This window comes from Glycine max, chromosome 3 (assembly GCF_000004515.6).
Source record: "Glycine max cultivar Williams 82 chromosome 3, Glycine_max_v4.0, whole genome shotgun sequence".
Taxonomy (NCBI): Eukaryota; Viridiplantae; Streptophyta; class Magnoliopsida; order Fabales; family Fabaceae; genus Glycine; species Glycine max.
This window is the reverse complement of record NC_016090.4, coordinates 42980360-43004030: the sequence shown is the minus strand read 5'-3', so window position 1 is coordinate 43004030 and position 23671 is coordinate 42980360. Positions and strand designations below refer to the sequence as shown.

The 23671-nt window shown below is 34.2% G+C and overlaps 4 protein-coding genes, 2 non-coding genes and 1 pseudogene across 7 annotated transcripts; 2 read left to right on the top strand and 5 right to left on the bottom strand.

The window, feature by feature from the left end:
* Positions 1–644: 644 nt before the first annotated feature.
* LOC127898560 (uncharacterized) lies at positions 645–1447 on the bottom strand. Its single transcript, NM_001414694.1, has one exon. It carries the CDS (start codon positions 1428–1430, stop codon positions 1203–1205), a length of 228 nt encoding a protein of 75 aa, NP_001401623.1. The 5' UTR covers positions 1431–1447; the 3' UTR covers positions 645–1202.
* A 7691-nt stretch (positions 1448–9138) lies between these two features.
* On the bottom strand, positions 9139–10945 carry LOC100783119 (heavy metal-associated isoprenylated plant protein 36). Its single transcript, XM_003521507.5, has 3 exons — positions 10723–10945; positions 10500–10575; positions 9139–10278 (listed from the first exon to the last, which is right to left on the bottom strand). Exons 1-3 carry the CDS (start codon positions 10927–10929, stop codon positions 9527–9529), a joined length of 1035 nt encoding a protein of 344 aa, XP_003521555.4. The 5' UTR covers positions 10930–10945; the 3' UTR covers positions 9139–9526.
* Positions 10946–15066: 4121 nt separating this feature from the next.
* On the bottom strand, positions 15067–16904 carry LOC100782228 (dephospho-CoA kinase). Of its 2 annotated transcripts, XM_003521506.5 has the most exons (5): positions 16363–16904; positions 16227–16256; positions 15980–16130; positions 15754–15899; positions 15067–15667 (listed from the first exon to the last, which is right to left on the bottom strand). In XM_003521506.5, exons 3-5 carry the CDS (start codon positions 16085–16087, stop codon positions 15211–15213), a joined length of 711 nt encoding a protein of 236 aa, XP_003521554.1. In that variant the 5' UTR covers positions 16088–16130; positions 16227–16256; positions 16363–16904; the 3' UTR covers positions 15067–15210. The 2 variants fall into 2 exon arrangements, with proteins under 2 accessions (XP_003521554.1, XP_003521553.1); XM_003521505.5 differs by lacking the exon at positions 16227–16256.
* Positions 16724–16794, top strand: TRNAG-CCC (transfer RNA glycine (anticodon CCC)). The gene has a single exon. It is a non-coding gene; the product is annotated as a tRNA-Gly (tRNA).
* A 109-nt stretch (positions 16905–17013) lies between the features above and the next one.
* Positions 17014–19713, top strand: LOC102661473 (pentatricopeptide repeat-containing protein At2g42920, chloroplastic-like; annotated as a pseudogene).
* A 120-nt stretch (positions 19714–19833) lies between these two features.
* On the bottom strand, positions 19834–23052 carry LOC100781692 (autophagy-related protein 18a). Its single transcript, XM_003521504.5, has 4 exons — positions 22103–23052; positions 21675–21888; positions 20558–20684; positions 19834–20129 (listed from the first exon to the last, which is right to left on the bottom strand). The coding sequence occupies exons 1-4, from the start codon at positions 22934–22936 to the stop codon at positions 20033–20035; spliced, it is 1272 nt and encodes a 423-aa protein (XP_003521552.1). The 5' UTR covers positions 22937–23052; the 3' UTR covers positions 19834–20032.
* Positions 23053–23202: 150 nt separating this feature from the next.
* Positions 23203–23274, bottom strand: TRNAD-GUC (transfer RNA aspartic acid (anticodon GUC)). The gene has a single exon. It is a non-coding gene; the product is annotated as a tRNA-Asp (tRNA).
* Between the last annotated feature and the right edge of the window lie 397 nt (positions 23275–23671).

Genomic DNA, 23671 nt, shown 5'->3' with positions numbered 1-23671 from the left:
AGGATAGAAACTATTGAAATAATTAAGGTTGTGTTATAAACCAGTAAAAATAGCTTACAAGGTATTAGAGTGCTTATCATACACATATTTTAAACAGATCAAACACATTCTAAACTACTATCATTAGTTACTTTTTTATTTTCACTAATTTGTTTAATTCTTTGAATTTAGAAATTGAATAACTAAATATGTTTTTTTTATGTCGTTTTACATTTATCACCTAATTCATTTGTTAATTTTAATTTTACCAAACATTTTTCATTACGAGAAAGGAGAATTATATCTTAATACGATACCTAAGAAGCTAGATAGTAATAACTAGCTTGAAGGGAAAAGAAAAGAGTTATATTTGTTTAATTGTTTTTTAAAATTATAATAATTTATCAGGGGTGGGATCGAACTAATTAATTTGTACTTAAATCGTATTAAGTTTGATATTATTTTAAAAAAAATTGAAGCAACTTTAAACCATCTTAATTATACTCGAGTGAGGTTTAGATCATCAAGTTATGTATATAATTTTAAAAGGTTCTTTTTAGAAGAATTTAGACTACATAGTTATAATTATTTTTGAGAAAAAAGTATTCATAAAAAATTAAAAGTATAACTGAAAGAACAATAAAATCTTTATAAAAAATTATGAGATCGAATCTCCGAACTAATCTTAATTAACACTCAAAATCGTTTAATATATTTTTTTAAAACGAAGTCTAAGTTGGCCGAATTCACGAATATATCCAAAGCTGTCTTCACCCTTAATTCCAATGGCAGAAGGAATCAAATGAACCAGCAGCTAGTGTTTCAGATTCAGACTGCACAAGCTTAATTATGAACGTACACTAGAAATCAAAGGGAATCTAATTTATAACAGAGCATTTTACAGCTAGCCGCGAGCATACATAAATAGGCAGATTTTTGTTTTGTGTGTACACACATATATATACAGATGTAGCCCGATTCAGTGTTTTTTGTCCTTAGGTTGCTGCCGTGCGGTGTATATAATATCAGGCTATGAAACCTTATAAGATTTTTTACGCCACTCCCTGCATGTATATATTGACATAGTAATATTATATAGATATGTGACAACATATATGAATGAATTTTGGCCCACCCATATAGTTTTATTCAATTTTCTCCAAACTTAGAAGAGTTTGGTTCAATCGATCTATTCCTTCACGATTTTGAGTGTATTTAATTAGCTATGTGTGACTCCAAGAGACCAAGAACATTAAGGTTCTAATTGGGTCTTCTGATTGGAGGCTCAACCTTTGATTGGTGAGAAGCCTACTACTACTGCTAGGTTGGTTGGATCCATCGGTGATGATTGCCACCATGGCAGCCTTACAAACCTGGTGGAGCTTCTCTCCGACGGATCTGCTAGACTCCTTGGCCAAATTAGAGCTTTCACCAGAAACGTGAGGTTTCATATTCTGGCTATGCTGGGCTCTTTGGGTTTCCAAGGGTGGCAGTAGAACTTGAAGGGTGAACTATAATGGAGATATATATAGAGAAAAATCTCACCATGTAGAGTGCTAGCCTAGCTAGCATGTGCATGGACCACTTCTTCTGTTCATGTGGGTCGCAAGATTCCTCGTGTTGGATGACAGTTAAGGTAGTGGTGTCACATTTTATACGATCAATTATATTATATCGTTTATATAACATTAACATTTGTTACTTTTTATCTTTTTATTACATCATTCTTTCTTATTATTTACTTTTTTTTCCTATTTCTCTCTCTCTTTTATTTCTTATGGTCTAACTGTCTCCAAGTAAAATGAGATTAAATAACTCATTTTAAATGATTCAATAAAATTACATAAAATTTTATACATAAAAAAATGAGTGCAATTTTATTTGATCACATAGGATTAAGGTTATTCAATCCCATATTTAGTTGTGATTAGGTAGAAAAACCCATCAAAATATTATAGATTAAGGTACAACTATTATATTTCTCGTTTACCATTAGTGTCGCATTGAGATGTAAACCTTACAGACTTTATAATATTCTTCTGCGATACCTTTTTTCCTCCTTCATAAAACAATAATTAAAAGGTTTTCCAAATCATGATATACATAAGTAACCATAAAAAATCATATGTGGTGTAATTAATTAATTTTTAAATTCCGTAACTATATCAAAATTTGTTCAACATTTATATATATATCATTTTATATAAAATACGTCACGGCTACTTTTAGACAAAATTTAAGAATACTTAAATATATTTTTAAAATAAATAAAATTAAATTTCGTTTTGAAAAATTAGCATCGAATTTTAATGACAGTATTATTACATAGGTTGCTAAAATGAAATTCAAAATTTAAATATAAATAATGATAAAAATATATAAAATATTGTAATTGCTTACTTTTTTCCCTAAATTTTCTCAATTCAGATTATTCGACCTTTTCTTGGTGGTCTTTATTCGTTCGTTTAATTCGTTACTTTTTTTGTGCCTTTTCAAAAAGTAGAAAGAGTTACTGTATTAGATTCTTATTCAGTTATTCTCATTAGTTTGTGTTTCTTTCTTTCCACACTTCATTAAACACAGACATATCTTATAGAATTTAGGAAATTTATTCTCAGAAAATTCAATGTCTTAGAGGTACATAATTATATTATATAGGGTTGGTAAGATAGGTTATCTCATTATCATATGCTATTAACCTATAAAAAACTTCCATAAAAAACTATAAAAAAATTAAAAATTACTGATTTATTCTACTTTACGGTGAATTAATAGAATGACCCACCTAAAAATTAGAGAAAATATAAAAAAGTGAAACATTAAAGTTTCACGTATAAACATCACAAATAAAAGTGACAATAATCAAATCAAAATAAAACAAAATGATTTTAACTTCATAAGTTATGAGTTCAAACAAATACATAATTGTATTAAATATTCCAGTAAAAATATTATATTAATTATTTAGAGAAAAAGTTTTATTACTTGCAATGAGTCTTATTAAGTTCAAGTAATATCATCTCTTTGTAAGATATATGATCTCTAAAAATTAAATTACTAAAATAATTAAAACTGCATCTCTTTTAATTTTTAGCTTTAATGGTTAATTCAACCTGCCTTAAACTCATTTTGAATAATTCAGTCAAACTAAGTTAATTAGTTGACGTGAATTATTGTAAATTCTTTTATATTGATTTTGATTTCTAAAAAAAAACATTTTGAATGACAAGTGAAAAAGAATAATAAATTAGCTCTCATTTTAAGACTTAAGTAGACGGATTATGCGAGTCAATATGTTAGGTTAAAGTCATTTTTCCATCTTCTTTATATTGCAAATGGAGCCTCATAAATCAAAATTTCATTTACTTAATTCAAATTTCATATACAAGAGGATCACCTTCTTTTTTTTAAGAGGATCGCCTTCTTAACATAAACTTTATAAATATACTGTTTCAATTACTGAATGTGTAATTTATGACTATGTTTAACAAAAATCAGAGAGTGTCCCACGTTTTGTACCGTTCTTAATAAAAGTAAAACAATAAGAGAAAGCATTAAAAGGAGAGTATGAAAAAAAAGTGGATTCCAATTTAATTTACTGTCTAGCTTACAGGTGACAATGATCGAATAATTTTTATATTATTATAGACTATAGATAATTAATAATTAACATTGATTGACACAAATGTTAATGATATGTGTTATTTAATTAAGCAATCTCAAAGTTTAAATCTTTGATATTGCGGTTTTCAATGGAGTTCAATGGGATTATAAAATTGATATTATTATTAAATTAGCTTAAAGATAAAATGACATAAAATAAAATATTTGTGCAAAAATATATATATATATATTTATTGTATAGATAAAAATATATTTTTGGCAAAATAATATAATATTAAAATAAATAGCGTAGTATTAAATGAAACAATTAAAGAAAATTTTTATTAAAGTATTGTAGGTAAAGATAAAAAGTTGTTAATTAGTAAGATAAATTCATTTTATTATATTTTTATATAATAAATTCTCATTAAATAATTGTTTACCTAAATTATTTACCCAAATTCTCCCTTTGCTTGATATCAATTAATCACTTACGCGTGAGTATGGGTTTGGGGTGGGTGGGAGCATATATCCCTAGAAAAAGAGACCTAGCTTATCATCTTGGACCTAAACTATACGACATGAAGAATATGTTTTGAGAATGGCAACTAAAATGCCAAAAAATGAGAGGAAAAATGGTCACTTGTCAATAATATGGACACGCATGAAGATGTCACTTTCGATCTATGGAATGAAAATATCCTTAAAGAAAAAGATCCACTGAATGAAAACAAAACAGCATGATTTATTTAGATAAGTTGTAAAATTAATGTCGAGAAACAACTTATGAATCTGCCCAACTTATGAATCTGCCCCACTGATAGCACCATTGTGGCATTGTCCACACTCTATCCCACGCACCTCAGAGAAATTGAAGAAATACGAATAGAGAAGTTGAAAGAGGACATAACTTGGCACCAGGTAAATTAGAACACTGAATAATTTTTTATTAGTGATTTTTCTTACAAATTTGACTCTTAATTTAAGGGTTCTTACCATATAAAGTTTATGTATATAATTTCACAATAAAGGACGCATTAGGCTGTATATTGACACCATTTTCTGGTGGAATATATCGACGATATAATAATAATAATATTATTATTATTATTATTTTACACTTTTGTCACAAGAAAGACCTTTTAATGGTGAGGGCAAGGCTTTTGGTTGATTTTAGAGCTACGAACAAATTGTTGGGTTTAATCAAGCCTACAAGTGAACGGGCCAAGGCCTACTAGATCATTGGATAAACTGGTTTTGTACCCCGACGGTAGCCCTTTCTACCTTTTCAAAAAATAGTGCAAGAATTTTGGAAGATATATATATATATATATATATATTATTAAAATTTATATTATATCAAATTATTTTTTTTTTTTAAAAAAGCAAAAGATATTGGAAACTTACTTGTTTTTTTATAAATAAAATACATTTTTTTATTAAGTTTTTGTTTATTTAAACTGCTTTTGCTTAAAAAAATTAGTTTTCTGACTTTTTTTAAAAGTAAATTCATTTGTTCCATAAAAGTGTTTTTTATTACATTTAAAAAAAAATAAACAAAAAGGTCATTATTAAAACAAAGAAGCAATGGTTAAGCCACAGGATGTGAGCCAAGATCAGTATAAGAGTAATAGATTGCAAGCCACAGCTTGTTTACGATTCCCAACTCAAGACCTCTCTAATAGCTATTAACAGCATTGACCATAAACAATGAAGCACAATGCTGGCCCTTCCTAAACGTATAAACATCATAATGCCATTATGTACTAGGCCTAACACTAAGGCTATAATAAACAAAACCATTAATCACAAAAGGCATATCTGATTCTTCTGCTACACAATCACAATTCCGCATTATATTGCAACCCATAGACCATAGGCTACGAGAGATGAGTACTATCTTTTATTCCATGATATGTTGCCAAAATCTGAATATACTTAGCTTGATTGCTCCCTTTCAACTCTAATTGCTGTAGTACAAAACATTTACACCATCAAATCTGTCTGCATTCTTCTAACTTGTAAGACCTGTGCTAAATTAATATTTTAGGTTAATTCGATTTTGTTCCACAGTTTATCAAATTTTGATTGAATCAAGACATTATCCTAAAAAAAATTCGAAAAGAATTAAGACTAAACTAAACCCATTTTATAATCATCCCTTCTTGATAGATGTTTATCTCTCAATCAAAATGTTTTAGTACTTTCTATGTTACTGTTGATTTGGTTGAACTGTCAGTGTCTCGAGCTCTTTAACAAGCACCAACTAGGTCATTATTGCATTTAAGACTCACTTTGCTTAGTTTGTTTTTTATGCCTAAGGAAAAATACTCGGCTGGCAAAGAAATTTCCAGTTTTCTACTGACTACTGCCCTGCCCGAAGAGTAAAGAATATTTCTTTATTTAATGATTCCTTTCCATAAAAAGTATTTAAAAAAAATAAGTATAATATAGTTGTTCGAAAGATCAACTAGTTATGTTCATTAATAATGATTTTTAAATTTATATTTCAATTTTTAGCCTAACACTTTAATTAAGAAATTCTAATATTTTTTTAACAAAAATTGTACAGAGAAAATAAAAGGTTCATTCCATGTTACTGGAGAAGTAGAAGTAATATATATCTTACGAAAATTATAATCATGTGGTTAGCCCCTATTAATATTAATGCAAGATAAAAAAAAAAGTACACTAATTAGTTAACCAAAACAAGTATACGTGTTTCGAATTCACATAGATTTTATCTAAGGATCTTGATGTTTTTCTTTCTGATAAATTGTCCGACATATCCCGTCCCAATTCATGTAACTTTTTTTTTTCTTGCAGCATTATCTCTATGTTGTCCTTTCGACTCTCTATTTTTTTTTCTTACCTGAAATGTTCAACCTACAATTATTATAAACTATTCGTGAAGTAGAAAGAACAGTGGAAAACAAATACCGACTAATAACCACCAATTTAGAAGTCATTATTATCTCAGCATTGCATACTAATGAATACTTTTATACTTTTATCTTTAGTTCATTCTAATTGTTTAAAATTTTTAAAAAATACTAATTAAAAGCAAAGGGCGATTTGTGTCCTTTCACGTTTCCACAAGGAACATATAGCAATCATGTATCCCACAATTGACAGGGCTTTTCTGAAACCTTAAAAGAATAAAGGTAATTTTCTATCATTAATAGAGTGATTGGAGGAGCTTATCTTTATTTAAAATTATGATTTATAAAAATAGTTTATACATTCTCAGAAGTTGTTTTAATTGATTTCAATAAATTTTACGGCTAAAATTTTAATATAAATTTTTATGTAATTAAATTATTTGTCAAAATACACCATAATAAAACGATCTAAATTATTTGTCAAAATACACCATAATAAAACGATCTTAATTTCTCTCTCTTCTTTTTCAATAGGAACTTATCACACATTTAACACCCAAATTCTAGTCATTTATCCTTCACGCACTGTTACTATCAAGATAAAAGTCATTTCTTTCTGTAACTATAAAATAAATGTAAAAAAATAATAATAAAGAAAAATGTAAAAAAAATTCTATGTACCGTCGTAAAATAATATTTACATTATTAACTAATTAAAAATTATTATTATTATTATTAATATAATTATAATAAAATTAATAAATGTATTAAAATCAATAATGTGATTTGAATGATAATATAAAAGTCTTTTACCCATCATCAGTAAATATATTTATACTCAATAAAGAAAGTATTGAAAAACATTTTTTGCTAACAGAAATGGGAATTTTCTAGATTCCAAATAAATCATAGTAAGGCAAGAGGGACCCGAGAAATCATGTCACTCCATCTTCTTTTCACCTAAAGTCTACAGACGATAACTTTTGGATATGCTGCTTTGTTCTAACAATCAATCCGAACAGATCCAACAAAAAACGAAAATCTAAACAGAGTGAACTCAAAGTCACACTATACATATTTGTCGTTTATTATTCATAATTTCATATTATTAATTAGTCTTTCTTAATCTGACCTCATAATTAGTCTTAGTCATAATTAACCCCGTGGGGCTTTCTGGAATTTCTGCCAAGGGAAGGAAAGATTGAAGGGATCGTGGGGCTGTAAATTGGCAAACTACAGGGAATAATTAATTAACCTGCTGGGGACATGTAATTTAGATGCTTAATGCTGAAGATATGGTGGCATTCTGATACCAGATATATATGTTATATAAACTCACATATACTTTTATGATATGACTATGAGATCAATATTAAAGAAGAGGTATAATCGTGTGAATATTCTACTCTTGGATTAGATTAGCATGAATCATGAGAATCACATCTTGTTGGCTTTGTAAAGTAACTGATTAAGAGAAAATGTGTCGGATACTCGGGTTTAACGTATTCGCCTAGATAACTCAATACAACATGGAGACTAGCTAGTTTGTAATAATATTGAACTACAAAGAGATTTTAACGATGAACTGGACTATTTCGCAAACTCAAGATCTCATAAGTCATAATTAATAAGTTTGGTCATGAATTTTACCTGAATATCCTTTTAAAATACATACTAAGTTATTTGTTTTAAACTTTTAAATGTAAAGTAGATGCATCATTTGGGATACCATTTTTAATTTACATAACAATATGATTTTTCTTTTATTTTTGTTAACACATTTTTTTTATTTATACTACTATTATTACAAAAATTGAGGGAAATACGAAAAACGGTACATCATCATTAATGTTCAGTAAATTCAATGGTAATTTGCCCAATGAAACCTAGTATACTTTTAATACAGGCTATAACTCAAATGGGTCCAGCCAACACAAGTTGAAATTAATGAATCGATGATTGAGATCACAAGGTAACACTTTTTCTAAATTTATTTGATGCTTTCCTTCTCAGTTAATTAAGAAAGCTGAGAAATTACTTTTATAATTTAATGCCCAATTGCAAATTTCAATAAAAAGAAAAGGTTTATTACTTTAAAAATACTTTTTAATTCTCCCAGCCTGAAATTAAGCATGCACTGACTCATTGAAGAACATTTGCCCGCCGCCTCAACAATATTGATTTTTTGTTTATATAATTGATTCCTATTCTGATCTCTCCAACCAAAGCAGTTTTCTGCACAAATAAACACCAAAGACATGGGTTTTAGCCAAAGCTAGCAAAAAAGAGAGAAATACAATTACAAAGGCCAAGAATTGAAGTGTGCCCTTTTAATTTTATTGTTCCCGGTGCTAACCTGTTCCTTAGATTCAGAAAGAAGTAAAAGGTGGCACCTACCAACAACTATACAAATAAGCTTTCGATCACTTGAAATTGCAATGCTACTACCATATATATATCCCCAAAAGGCCAAAATATGACAAAGCAAAATAGATCTATGTTTAACCAACTAGAGGCAAAAGATGATCAAGCATTTCCCATAGGAAGTAATTATTTATATATAAGATTCACTCTTCGGTAACTGCAAAGCTAAGACTAGTTGGCTGGCTAGCCGATTTGCATGCATGAGAATTAGCAAAACCATTCACCAGCTTGTAACTAGCAACCAAATATGTAAAGAGAAGAAAAAAAGTTGGTACTTATAAAGATACTTTACACATAAGATAGAGAGGGAAAGGAAGATTTCCGGACCTACAAATTGCAGAGCATTACAAGGCTACTGGCCTTTCTTTGACAAACCCCAAAAGCTTTGTACTCTTAACAAGTGAAGAAAAAAAAAGAAGAGGAAAGAGAGAGATCATGCTAAACAAAGACAAAGTATTCAAGACCCCCCCCATACCTGCACATGCCCTCTTTTTTTTATTTTTGTCCCCATATTTAATATTTCTAATTTTGTTGAGCATATTACAAAATTCAACCCCTCCACTTAACCTGAGTACTATCATTAATAAGTAATAACACTAGCTAGCTAGTACATCATCCTCCACTTTGGTGTGTGTTTGTCACATAATGGAGCAATATCCATCACTTTCATACTCATCCTCAACATAGTGCTTGATTGGATCAGATGGTGGAGGAGGTGGTGGCAGTCTAGAGTATGGAGTAGTGTAAGCATGCATGGGCATGATAGGAGCACCAACATAATATGAAGCAGTACTGGAGACAGGATATGCTGTGTTATAGCTTAATCCATATGCTGGAGGAGGTGGATAATACACCTGTGGTGGATATGGGTAAGCATGCTGAATTGGAGGACTAATAAGATCCTTGGGAGTGAAGGAAGTGTCCAAATTTGAAGGGACTAATGCTTCAACTTTACTAATTTCTTCTCCTCCTCCATTATTATTAGGAGTTGCAGATGCAGAACCACCGTTTTCCCCTTTGTTCTTCTTTTTCTTTTTCTTTTTCTTCTTTTTGCCACCTTCACCACCACCACCTCCCTCCTCACATTCATAACTATGACCTTCTTTGTCAGAATCTTCACCGGGAGCGTCTTTAGAACCCTCATTTGAACCACCACCATCAGAATCTGGTTCACTATTCTTTTGGTCTTCCTTCTCCTTATTAGCATCACCAGCACCACCCTTATTGGATTTCCCAGACTTCTTATTATCTTTCTTCTCAGGTGGTTTTTCTGGCCAAAGCTCCACTACCCTCCCTGATCTTGAAAGCCTCTTGATGAGAGTCTCAGCGTCCACGTTACCGGTGACCGTAACCTTGTGCAGCAGAGAATTAACCTCTGTTGTATAAACCCCTATTCCAATGACAAACACATAATTAGTATTTTTTTTTCTTTCTATTTTATTCCTAACATGGACTAACATATCATTATAGTTACTTCTTTGTTAAGATAATCATTATATAAAGAATATCACCAAGACTTGCAAAGTTAGAAGTTGAGATATATCTATATAAAATGGATAGCATGTATCATGTATCAAAAGAAGTATAAAATGAAGAGACTGATATATATACCATCAATTCCCTGAAGAATTTTCTTAACTCTCCTTTTGCAGCCATCGCAGTGGATCAATACTTTCAAAGCCCACGTCTGCAGAATGAATGGAGTAATCAGTAATTGATAATTAGAATCAGAACAAAACTGAATAAATGGAGAGAAATATTATATCTACACATAACACATGCAAATTTAAAAGAGAAAATGGAATTGAGAGAGCAAGGAAAAATTTATCATCACCTGGTACTTGAGGGTTTCTCCTTGAGGAGCTTCTTCAGCTGGTTTGGCTGCCATTTGGTAGGTTGGTTGGTACCGTGTTGGAGTGGAAAGCAAGGGACGAGGAAAGTTGATCCAAGTGTGTGTGTGTGTGTATGTGTTTGTTGGTAGCCAAAGGTTTCGAAGGAAGTAAGGAACATGCAACAAGGGGGGGTTAAATAAATAAATCATCCATCAAGAAAAGTATTTGACACAGAAACATTCTCATCACGTTATTTTCACACTTTTTTTTAAGATAACTGGTTTTTAAATATTAAATTAGCTAGCATCTAGTAAGTTATAATTGAATTAAGTACTATTGCAATGCTCTATTTCTACTCAAAGCTATATTTACTATTTCTAATAACTTAAAATTCTAAAGTTAGAAACAGTTTTGCAGTGATTGACACACTTTTGTTGTAACGTACTATTTTTGGGTTAAGTTTTACAGTGATGCCATTAATTGACACTGGCCCTAGTTTATTTAGTGAATCTAATTATAAAACTTTACTCAATGATAGAAGTGTTGAAAAAATAATATGAAAGCAAAGAAAAATCAGAGCACTCATTTCATTTGGTGCGGATGCCACATCACCTTTAAACTTAGCCAGCATGGATCACCATTATGTTTATGACACATCAGCAAAGTCACGTGATTCACTCACGTGATGCCAAAGGGGAGGGTATTCAGTTGAGGTATATCATGTGGAAAAAGTGCCGTCAAAGGAGGCAAAATTTCAAGTTCAACAATATTTAATGATAGAAGGTTATGATCACTTCTAAGTAAGTGATTGGTTTTTACGTTTTAAGTTCCGTAGAGTGTGAAAAACAGATGCTCACTCCCTGGGTGTAGTGTAGTGTAGGTGGTCCTTTGCATCAACTTTTGTGACATCTTATCTGCATATCAGACGGTTTTAAGGCCTTCATCACTTTTAGTACCATTCATTTTCTGACCCTCAAAGCCGAGCTCCCTGGGACTACAACCCACACGATAACAGGTCCACCACTCATGGATAAATTTTCTCAATGCTAGATGGTTCATATAGTTAAGCTAACCCGGGTTATCTTAATTTTTTTTATCAACTTAATATATAAATAATTACATCAACTCCGTATATATCATCAAACACGTGAATCAACCAACGTAGAATTATTCTAATTTACTCAACAATCTCAAATTTAAATACTAAACATATAATTGTGTTAAATACTTTGAAAAAAAAAATTATAGTGCATAACAATCTTATAAGACTCAACATGATTATCTCTAATATAAAATACATGATGTATACCAAAAATCAACTTCTTATATGATATGATGAATAAATGTAGATGTGTTGAGGTATAAACTTTATAATAATTACATGTGACAATGATTAAAGGCACATCTACTATTGAAGAGTGCAATCACCAAAGTGTACGTCTTCTTCGTAACATGCGCATCCATTCTTGATTTGAAGTTTACAGTGGTACTTGCCTGGTGAGTGGTTAGCTCGCTGGGTTGATGACTGAAGGGGCAGCCTTGCGCTGTGTAGAATAAAATTCAGATCATTTAACCCTCGAGAATCCAGTAATTTCTCCCACCCCATTCAGATTTTCAGGGTCCATTTATCAATGCTTCTAACTCTTTGACTTATACGTGCCATAGAATAAATGTATAATAATTACTTATACGTACGAATGACAGTAGCAGACTAACAGGTATTCTTCCTAAATTTAACTCAAAACTATTTCTATAGAATTTTAATGGCAATATGAAATAAGTATCCACCAGTGGTTTGTTTCATTAACTTCATGTTTATTTAGAGAAAAAAGGAAAGTATAATGAGATTTTAATACAATTCGTTTATTTATTTTCACTTTAACTCATTCCTTTCAGTTTTTTTATCAACCCAAATAAAACATTTTTACTCTACTTTTTATTTTTTTTATTATCTTTTCAAATTTTCCCTGGCTTATTTATTTCTATTTCACTTTTAATCTAAATAAATTAAAGGATGGTGACCCCCACACAAACTTTGCTGTCAAAGACCAAAAGAATTTGCTATGCAAGTGGTTGTGAATTTGTGATTGTCGTGACTCCCACCACCATCGTGATTTGTGGCAACAGCAGTAATCCAAAATTCCAAATTCCTGGAACAACTGTTTTCAACATGGAACCTCCATCATCGGCGGCTACTCAGGTGAATTACAAACCATTCAGTCATTTAACCAGATAATGATCGCAAACAGCTTTCCCAAGTGAATTCATTCTTTGAGAACAATTTCAAGCAAACCAACTAATAATTAGGCTCACAGCTTACCAAATATAAACTGTGAAAGTCAATCAACTGTTTGGTTATGAAAGAAAAAGTCCTGAGAATTTTTTTCTTACATTAGACCAATTAAACCTATTAGGATCGGCTCAGTGATAAGAGGTTTGGGTAATTTGTACCATATTTTAGGTTCAAATCTAGTCGTCGTTATTGTACACATGCAAAGAAAAAAATGTTAAATTCCATCTAACAGAAAATTAATTACACATTTGAAAAGATAAAATACATAACGCATCTGAGAAATCCAAAGGTGCCAGGAAATTCTGTCAAGCAACAGGCTCTAAATCGCAAACTATAGCAACAGCATACTGCATATTCTTGAATACTATGGTTACCAAAATGCTATTTGAATCGCTCAAATAGTCAAAATACAGCAAGAATAATTTTCTGACTTTCAAGCCAAAAAAACTAACCACGGAGCACAACAGATATGGCTCCGTCCCGGCCCCAGCAGACTGCAACAAAAAGTTAAGTAGGAAATGTATCTCTCCAATAAACCAATCAACTCTTGAGTAGATAAAATTGATAAACAAGTAGAATATAGTTTTCATTAAGTGGTAGCCCAAATTTCTATACTGAGAATTACTATAATTTAAAAGGTAATATGTTACTTTATCTATTAATTTAATCTACTCAATTTATAAACTTATAACACATAATAAATCTCCAGTCTCCGTGGAAAATTTCACTCGGGAAATTAAAGCAAGACCAGAGCAACCAATATCATATGATGCCTTGTTATTCTTGCCCCATGGATGGAAAGAGAAGTCAACCGGGGGAAAGATTGAATGGTAAAGTGATGTTGGTCTAAAACCACAAAGGTAAGGAATGGAAAATATAAAAAGATACCTCCCATGACAAAGCGAAAAGCAATTATACAATTAATAAATTCCTCTAATTAAAAGACGAATCCCAACCCAAAAGCTAGCTGGTGTATGCATGCAAAAGTGAGAAAGCAAATTGCAAAATAGAAAGTGGTGCCTCAAGCAAAAATTAGTAAAAGAAAACAATGGATTATCACTTAAGTGTAGGAGTCCCACTTCAAAGCAGTAATCAATAGAAAGAGAATATTAGATGCTACGCAGTCTTTTGGTAAATAATATAGCTTTAGTATTCGATGTAAGAAGTAAGAACAAAAACATCCATTTCAATACAGCATGATATCATAATGGACACTAGGTTATCTTCCACTTTATGTTAGGCTAGCTAATGGTTTTGACAGGCTTTTGGAAAAGTGAAATATGATTACCATTATCAAAATTTCCTATCTCATCTACAATCTTCTAACGGCCAATGAAAAAGGAAGTGGTCATCCTTATCAAAGTTATGAAGTAATCACAGTAATGAAGTGTACAACTTAACCTCCACTTACTAGGCCACAAAGCTTTAAAATATTTCTGCAAGCTAAAGAAGGTTTAAAACTTCAAGTCAAATATCTTCTAGAATATACTTGGTAAGAATCAAAATGAAAGTGTCATGACATGAAGTTTCTATAATCTTCGAACACACTTTCAAATTTTATCCCTTCCTCTCTTCACCTTGTTTGGACTTCCCAGGCTAAGTTTTATCTAGTAGTGTCTGACCAATTAGAGCATAAAAGCTAACAACCATAGTTCCTCCAAAAGGTTTTCTATTCACACATCTTTTCTCCACAAGGTTAATAATGTCTATATATGTGAAGCCATAAAAAGTTTTCATCCTACGGGAATAAATTGATAAAGAAAACAAATGATAGATGCATTGCAAATTCCTTTTTCAAGGTCACTAAATGTAAGCAGAATCTGTTTAAACAGGCCGAACACAAACAAGTTTCCATCTCCATTTCAACCCACCATAGGGTAACCAAAGTCTTCAGAGGCATGCGCTTATCAAACATGACATATCTTTAAAATTCTCTCACAAATATGTTCAGAAGCCTTCAACAACCAATCAACTATAGTTATTTTCCAACCAACGACAACAAAAAGAAACAAAATGACATAAGAAATATAATAGTATGGTTCTTCTCCCTTAGTTATTTAAAATTTGAAGTTGTATATTCAAATTTAAATTAATATAACTTTGAACAGCAGCATTTGTTGGGGAATTTGAAGTGAAGGGTTCAGGGCTTTAGGGGGGACATAAATAATACATTAACTAATATGTAGAACACAAGTGGCTATGAAGTGCGGGAATGGTTGTTGAATGCCTTCACAAACAAAACAAGACCTGAGGCAACAGAAGCAAGAATGGTGAAGACTCCCTGCCTGGAGCACGAAAACTCAGTCCAAGTCAATGGCCTTGTGACCTCAACAAGAACTTTCTGGAACTGCTGATTCAAGTCATCCAATGAACCAGTGTTATCTATAACTATATTAGCTTTACCCCTTTTAACATCCAGTGACATCTGAGCATTAATCCTATTCCGAGCATCCTCCTCACCGGACTTGTCTCTCGCCAAGAGCCGCTGAATCTGCGTCTCAGGATCAACCCATACAACAATAACAGGCTTGGTGAACCTGTCCATCTTAGCCTCAAATAACAAAGGCACGTCAAGAACAATGACCTTATAACCCTTCATCCATAGCTTCAAAATGTCCCAAAATATTCCACGTGATATGTAAGGAGCCAGCAATCTAAAACAACATCATAACCCAAACTCAAAAGAGCAAATTCAATGATCAATTCAAATGGAACTAAATGAAAGGGAAATTATGAATACCGGTTGAGAAATTGACGCTTATCCGGATCCGAGAAAACAATTTGGCCAAGACTAGGTCTATTGACTTCTCCATTTTCGAGAAGAATTTCGTCACCAAAAGCCGCAACGACTTTCTTCCATCCACCACTCCCTTTCCTTAACACCTCCTGCACATTATTCCAATAATCACTCGCAAGAGTTTAATTTGACCGAAATTGAAAAACACAGAGAAGGAGAAGGAACTTACGCGAGCTACAATGTCAGCATCTACAACGGGAACATCATGCGACTTGAACAGATTGGAAACGGTGCTCTTCCCAGACGCTATTCCACCCGTAAGTCCAACGATCCTCATTCCCTCGAGTAATTTCAAGTAGCTTGTCAAAATCGAGATTTACCTGGGACAGGGAGGGGTTGAAAAATTCAGAAAAAAAAAAAAAAGAGAGCGGTTGAAAACTCGGATTAAGCCTTGCTCTTGCTCCAGAACACCCTACCTTGCTCTAGAACACACAGCGGTCCATTTTCTTCACAAAAAAAAAAAAAAAACACAATTGTCTGAATCACCACAAAACGACAATCCAAATGCCTAAGCAGACAATATGCAATTAATCTAATTAGCAAAGAACTCACAATATGAAGTCATGGTTCAAAGTTCAAACTTCAATCCACCGCAAATTAATATCCGACCAATATTCCAACAGCAAACGCGAATGAATACGAGATACGAGTGCGAATCACTAAAACGAAAGGAGAGGAACGAAGTAACTAGGTTTTTTCAAAACCGGTTTTTCTCGCCTTTGCAGATCCCACGCATCCACGACTTTGATCGCGATCCAACCTCCGAACGATCATATCTGCGATTCAGCTCGGGAAAGCCTATCAAAGATCGTAAACTCGTCCGATTTTGGCATTCTCAACTCAACACAGGCTTCTTTAATTTCAAATACTTTTTACCTGTTTTATATATTCTGTGCGGCAACATTACCAACGAGCGCAACTGGTGTAGTGGTATCATAGTACCCTCCCACGGTACTGACCGGGGTTCGATTCCCCGGTTGCGCATGCTTTTTATTATTTGTTCTGTTTTTATTTTTAATTCTTCTAAAATATGAAATGACTACTTGGTCTATGTAAAATGTATAAATTTTGTTTTAATCTCAATAAAGATTTTTTTATTATTTCTCTACACTCTGAAATCATTATTTTTATTGCAGTATCTTCATTTTAAAGTAGTTTAATATAATTCATTTTGGGAAAAAAAATCTTTTAAAAAAATGCCAAATGCTAGCATAATACTACAAATACTTATAGAGTTAATTTAAAATAGTTACTAAACTTTCAGTTAAACACATAAGAAGGTACAATGAGGGGGAAATCAACCATACATTGGGCAAGACTTAAACTGGATTTAGCAAATTGGACTTTTTTGCCCAGGCTTTAAATTCCATCATATATTAAAATAATAGAATCAAATATAAAAGGGTTCTGAGACTGAGAGTGTAACTGTAACCTGTGATGTAAGGTAGGTAGGCTTATGAATGATACGATGAGGGCTGCGATTCTTCTTCTGCTTCAGGATTCCTGCGATGGTCAGAACTACGTTCGACAGATTCAAGCGCAACTGATCCTCCACAACACTACCCAAACACCAGAATCGCTGAACACTTCATCGGCGCGTGCCAATCACACGGCCTTCTCAACACTGCTCTTGTTCTCTTCACCACCCCCACGTTCACACCTTCAACACCCTCATCAGAGCCTTCTCCCATTCCCAAAACCAAACTCCACACAACCCTCTCTTCATCTACACCCGCATGCGCTTCAACTCCGTCCTCCCCAACAACTTCACCTTCCCTCCCCTCTTCAAGTCCCTCTCCGACACCCGCCACGTCACGCAAGCGCAGTGCGTCCACACCCACGTCCTTAAACTCGGCCACCACCAAGACCTCTGCGTCCGCAACTCCATCCTCGACGTCTACGCCTCGTCCGGCCACGTCGCACTCCATCGCCAACTGTTCGACGAAATGCCTCATAGGGATGTCGTTTCCTGGAGCATTCTGATCACGGGATACAACAGCGTTGGAAGCTACGCGATGCCTTGGTTGTCTTTGAACAGATGCAGTATGCGGGGTTTGTGCCTAATAGGGTCACGATGATAAACGCGTTGCACGCCTGTGCTCACTATGGGAATGTTGAAATGTGGGCGTGGATACGTGGTGTCATAAAGAGGGAGGGTTGGGAATTGGATATGGTATTGGGGATGGCGTTGATTGATATGTATGCCAAGTGTGGGAGAGTGGAAGAGGGGTTGAATGTGTTTGGAGCATGAAGGAGAAGAATGTATTTACCTGGAATGCCGTTATTAAAGGGCTAGCTTTGGCCAAGAGTGGACAAGAAGCAATTTGGTGGTTTAACAGAACGGAGAAAGATGGAGTTAAAGCAGATGAAGTGACTTTGTTGGCAGTGCTAACTGCGTGCAGTCACTCGGGTTTGGTGGACAAGGGTCGAGAGATTTTTGGTTTGTTGGTTGATGGGAGGTACGGGGTTTGTCCTAATGTCATACACTATGCTTGTATGGTTGACATGTTGGCGCGTTCTGGGCTTTTGAAAGAGACCGTTGAGTTCATGGGATGTATTTCGGACCAACCAAGGCTATGTGGCGATCATTAATGTCTGGTTCTAAAGCTCAGGGTGACTTGGAGTTGGCCCTGCTAGCGGCCAGAAAGCTCATTGAATTGGAGCCGGATAACACTGCCTATTATATTCATCTATCAAATTTGTATGCGGTGATGGGAAGATGGAGCGATGTTGAGAAAGAGAGGGGGTTGATGAAGGATAGACAACTGACTAAGGACTCGGGGTGCAGTTCTGTGGAGGTAGAACACCAGAGTCATGTTAGTGAACTTTTGGCATAGCACTACTACTGTCTTGGCATTTCCATGCTACTTAAGATGGAATAATACTTGTTACTCCATCTACACTGGTGTTCGAGGAGGATATCTTTATATATATAAAGAGAGAGAGAGGGACAGAGAACACCAAATTAGCTATTACTTCTGTTTAGGCCTGCCGTGCTACAACATATATTTCTTGATTCACTTGTCAGTGGTTCAGGATGCTGGTAGTATAGTATTGATGATGACTACATTACTGGTTGGTGATATTCAGGGATGGTAGAAATTGCTCACCATACTTGTGTCAAAAGCCTCCTGTTGTTTTGAGTTTACTGTCATTCACTGGGAAAGTAAGCGTCAGTGTTCCTGTTGAGGCCCTCCAACTGTTGAGCTTTCTGAAAATTGCCAACCATTGATGGTCAATGACCCAGAATTAGTTTACAGACGCCATTACTATTTCAACCTTTGTCATTGCGGGTAAAAATGTTACTAACATACTATATGATAGTAACATATATTTAACAGTTGAGACTATCTGTATACTACATTACTGGCTGGACCTACAAACCAACTAGCTATGTGCACTTTCTGCTGTTTCTTTTAATCATGCAAGGAATTAAGCAACATTGCACCTTGACTTTGGGACTGGGATATTCTACTCGTTTTTCCCACAACAAAAATCTTAAAGTTTTCACAGAATGTAGATTTTTGTACATTTCATCATGCCATTCATTTCATTCCTTTTAGGTCTCAGCTAAGTAGTTTCTTGGGAATTTGGATGCATCTTCATTCATTTGGTGTAAAGATTATATGCTTTAATATCTTTGGATGGAATTCATGCTCCATTACATTTTTTTTATCATAATCACAATGAAACTTTTATTGGTGGAAAACACATTCTTATTCTAATGAAATGCAAGGAAAGCGGATGTGAAATGAAATCGTTGATTACAGATCATGCTTGAAATCAAATGCAAGGGAAGGAATACAAAATCGCTGTGAATTAGCTGCCTTCTAAGGTAATAGATGATCACTCAATGCATTTATTTTCCACTTGACTAGAAAATGTTTATTTTTCTTTATAAATCCAAGTTTCAATAGTTTCATGTTTAATCGTCGGAAAATAATTTTTAATGCTTTACAAAATGCCACAGCTCTCGTGCACATACGATAATACTAATACGCAACCAGTTCAAGAGATTGGAGATTTTAGCAAAGCTCTCAATATTTATTATTAAAAAAATTAGAAAACTATATAATTACAAATATTACAATGGAAGAAGCAACGAGGTCGACCCTGAGTTAGTAATAATAATAAAATGAGGTCAGTGTTACTTCAGTATACATATCTGCATAACCTAACTAAGCTGAAATGTCAAGCGCTCAGGATTTCTTCTCATCGCGTCTCACAAGGCTGTTTCTGGTTCTGGCTTTAAAAAGTTATGATATTCCAGCTGAGTCATCTCCCCTCCATGTACTGGATCAAATTGGCATCTATAGAAGCTGCATAAAACAAATCAACAGCAATTCACAACATCATATAACACAAGCGTCCACCTTTTGGGATACAAAAAGGCCCTCTAAACAACAAGTATACCAAAAAAACAAAGTCATAGATATATGGTAAGATATTTGTCAAAAGAGCCATGAAACCAATGCAACACACATGAACAAGATTACATGGTAAAAACCGGGTGCTTTTAGCTATCTGCTCAATTGAATAATAAGTATGAGACGAGAGTAGCAAACTTAGACTTCTCGAGGTCAAAACAAGGTCATTCTTTAAAGCATCCGCTCAATGATACTTCAGAGTGCAGAGTGATACTGAATGCATTATTAACATGTTTTACGTATTACAATAGAATCTGCAGCATCTAAGATAAACAGAATAGCTATCAATAACAGCATGTAGTAGTTTCTTCAAATCATACCTTCCATCCATACCAAGAATAATGACTGTATTCTTTTGGAGACCAAATGCAACTGTGTAATGAGAGCCCTCTTGTAAGTGAAACTGAGCAACTGACCACTCAGAATTGAAGTACTTGGGCAACACCCCTACAAGAGCAAAGTAACATATAGAATCAACAAGGGAAAAGGATATTAATCACCGTACTCTTCCTAACTGACAGATTTTTTGAAAAAAATAATTGAATAGATAAAGCACTTCATAAATAGACAATCCATATTCAGTCTATATTAATTTAGAATTAACAAAATACGGAGGAATTTCAACAAATTTTGGGGAGAAAACAGTTATACAGACAGTTGTTGAAACCAATAGTATCAATTTACAATGAAAATTATGAGTTAAACAGACCACAGCACAACACACCAAACAGGTAGTAGTTCTGACATAACAATTCAAGTAAAACTTTGTTGACACCCAAATTCATCTGTTATGACGCTTAACACTGAAAATAGGGTTAAACAGATCTTCAGGGGGAATATCATCTTGTCTTTGAAAGCAAAATAGTTAATGTCATTTACAATATTCTATTGACAATATGTGAAGTAAACAACTGCCCTATTCTAATATGCCACCTTTGTTACCCAGAGAAAACCCAGCAAATGTCTAAGTCCCTCAAGTAAAGCTTTTGAAGCCAAAATTCAACTATGGAAGAAAAGGATTGAAAAGAAATTGTTTTTTCACAGAATCCAACTTTTCAGTGTCCTCAAAAATCAAAGAAATATACTCCTAAAATAGATAAGGACCAACTATTTACTTCTATTAGCAAAATCTGATATTGAACACTAAATGAAATTAATGTCCTTATCAGTTGCATCTAAATATATATTTTCCCTTTTAACATTTATTACAAATGCTCATTTCAATTAATTTATTTCAAATTACCTTTTGGTAAACTTGACTTAAAAAGTAATTTCCAAATATTACATAAATGAAATCAATTTCACCCGCAGCACTTTTGCATAAGGAACAAGCAAACCTCAACACCAGCAAGACAAATAGACTAGCCCATAAAATGGTAGGAAAGATTATAGGCTAGAAACTGAAAAGAAAATACTCTAGTTGAAAAAAAAAAATACCTTTCAATTTAATGAAGGAGCGAGAAGAGCTAGATGGGGTAATGGCAGCATCTGAATTGGATGAACTTTGTGACTTTTCCTGCTCGGGGATGCTAGAATTAACCTTGAGGCTGAATACATGGACAGTACCCTTGTCACTTGAGACTGCTAGCCACTGAGCAGTAGAAGAGAATGCCAAACTATAGATCTCAGCAGCATTCGCACCTCTTCTCACCTAAATGTGACACTCAATAAACTTATACCAGAGAACCAAAATTGTTTGAAATAACCACAGTAAAAACTAAAGCATCAAATCAGAGAAAATAAACCAATATACACATTTACTACCTAATCCTACTCATAGCTTTAGCAATTCATGCAATAATTTTGAAATTATAGACATCATTTAAATTTCCAAACCAAACAAACACCAACGTTAAATTACATACTTCCTGAAGAAGCGTGCCATGATCAGTGTCAAAAATCCGAATCAGCGTACCCTTGGTGCTGGCGGTGGCGATTAACTGTCCATCAAGCGTGAGAGCGAAGCAAGCGATTCTGGAATCATGCGCTGAGATGAACTTGGTCTTCTTCTGCGCGTAGTGCTCCACGCGAATCTGACCCTTGTGCAAACCGGGGCACGCGAGAACGAGAGAATCGGACAGCTGCGAAACCGCGCAGAGCCCCTTAGGGTTTGGAACGGTCTCAATCTGCTGCACGAGCTTGAGGTCCGCGAAGTTGTAGACGAAGATCTTCTGTTCGACGACGACGATGATGCGGTCGCGGCGGAGGCGGACACCGCGCACGGCGGCGCGGAATGAGAGCTCGCCGATGCAGCGGCCCTGGTGGTCGTCCCAGATCATGACCTTGTTGGGCGGGTACTGAGGGTTAGGCCCGCCGCCGACGAGGGCGAGGATGTTGCAGCGGAAGAGCATCTCCACGTGGCCGATCCCGCCGCCGTCGAACTCGCGCCGGAAGAGCTCGCGGAAGGGGTCGCAGTTGTAGATGCGGAAGCCGTTGTCGGCGGCGGCGGCGAAGCAGGCCTGGTCCTGGTTGAAGGAGAGGTAGAGGATCGACGGAGGCGGCGGCGACGGGGAGGATTCCGGTGGAGAGGCGTCGGGGGAGTGGTGATGGTTGGGCGGTGGGGATTCGGGTTGCGGAGGCATGAGGGAGTCGAAGTCGAGGGTTTGAGATTGGTCGGGGAGGAAATTAGGGTTTGGATTTGAATTGGGAGAATCAGGGTTTGGCCATGGAGGAGAAGCGCATGCGGAGAGGGTGGCCATTGAAGAATGAGAGATCGCTGGATTTCGAAGGCTTGAGAAACAAAAATATTCTCTTCAGCTTCGCTCTCCCGCTAAACACGCAAAGCAAAATTATCACTCACTGTTTTTTTCACTTTTCAGGATTAGTAAGTAGTTAGTGGTTAGTACTAGTAATTTTAGTAATAAGTTATTGAATACTTTGAGATAATTCATAATTAGTTAGTTTAATCGGATATGTTAATTACCGAAAAAGCTATTCAAAACTAGGGCAAAATAAAATAAAACCACGCCGTTGCCGGGGATCGAACCCGGGTCACCCGCGTGACAGGCGGGAATACTTACCACTATACTACAACGACTTAGTGATAATTTAATGCTATTCTTTTTTACATAACTACTTTCTAATACATCTATCCGTTAGGACACTTAACAGCTTTTCATGTGCTATCATTTTTTTTTCCTCCAAATACGTTACACTCAATTGGCTAAAAGAAAAAAACATCTTCCAACGAATAATGTTTCACTCTAGAGTTGAAGTTAATGATCAGTAATTTCTTTGAGAGAATGAGACCAAATCTCAATTATGGCCACAATGTTCTTGAAAGGATAAATAATTATTTATAATGTGTAATTCGTTGATAAATACATCCTTAAAATATGAAAATATAAAATTTAGTATCCGAAAGTGTAAAAAGTGCGATAAATATATTTAATCGTTAATTTTCGTGTGTCACTGTTAATAAAATAGTCTATGTA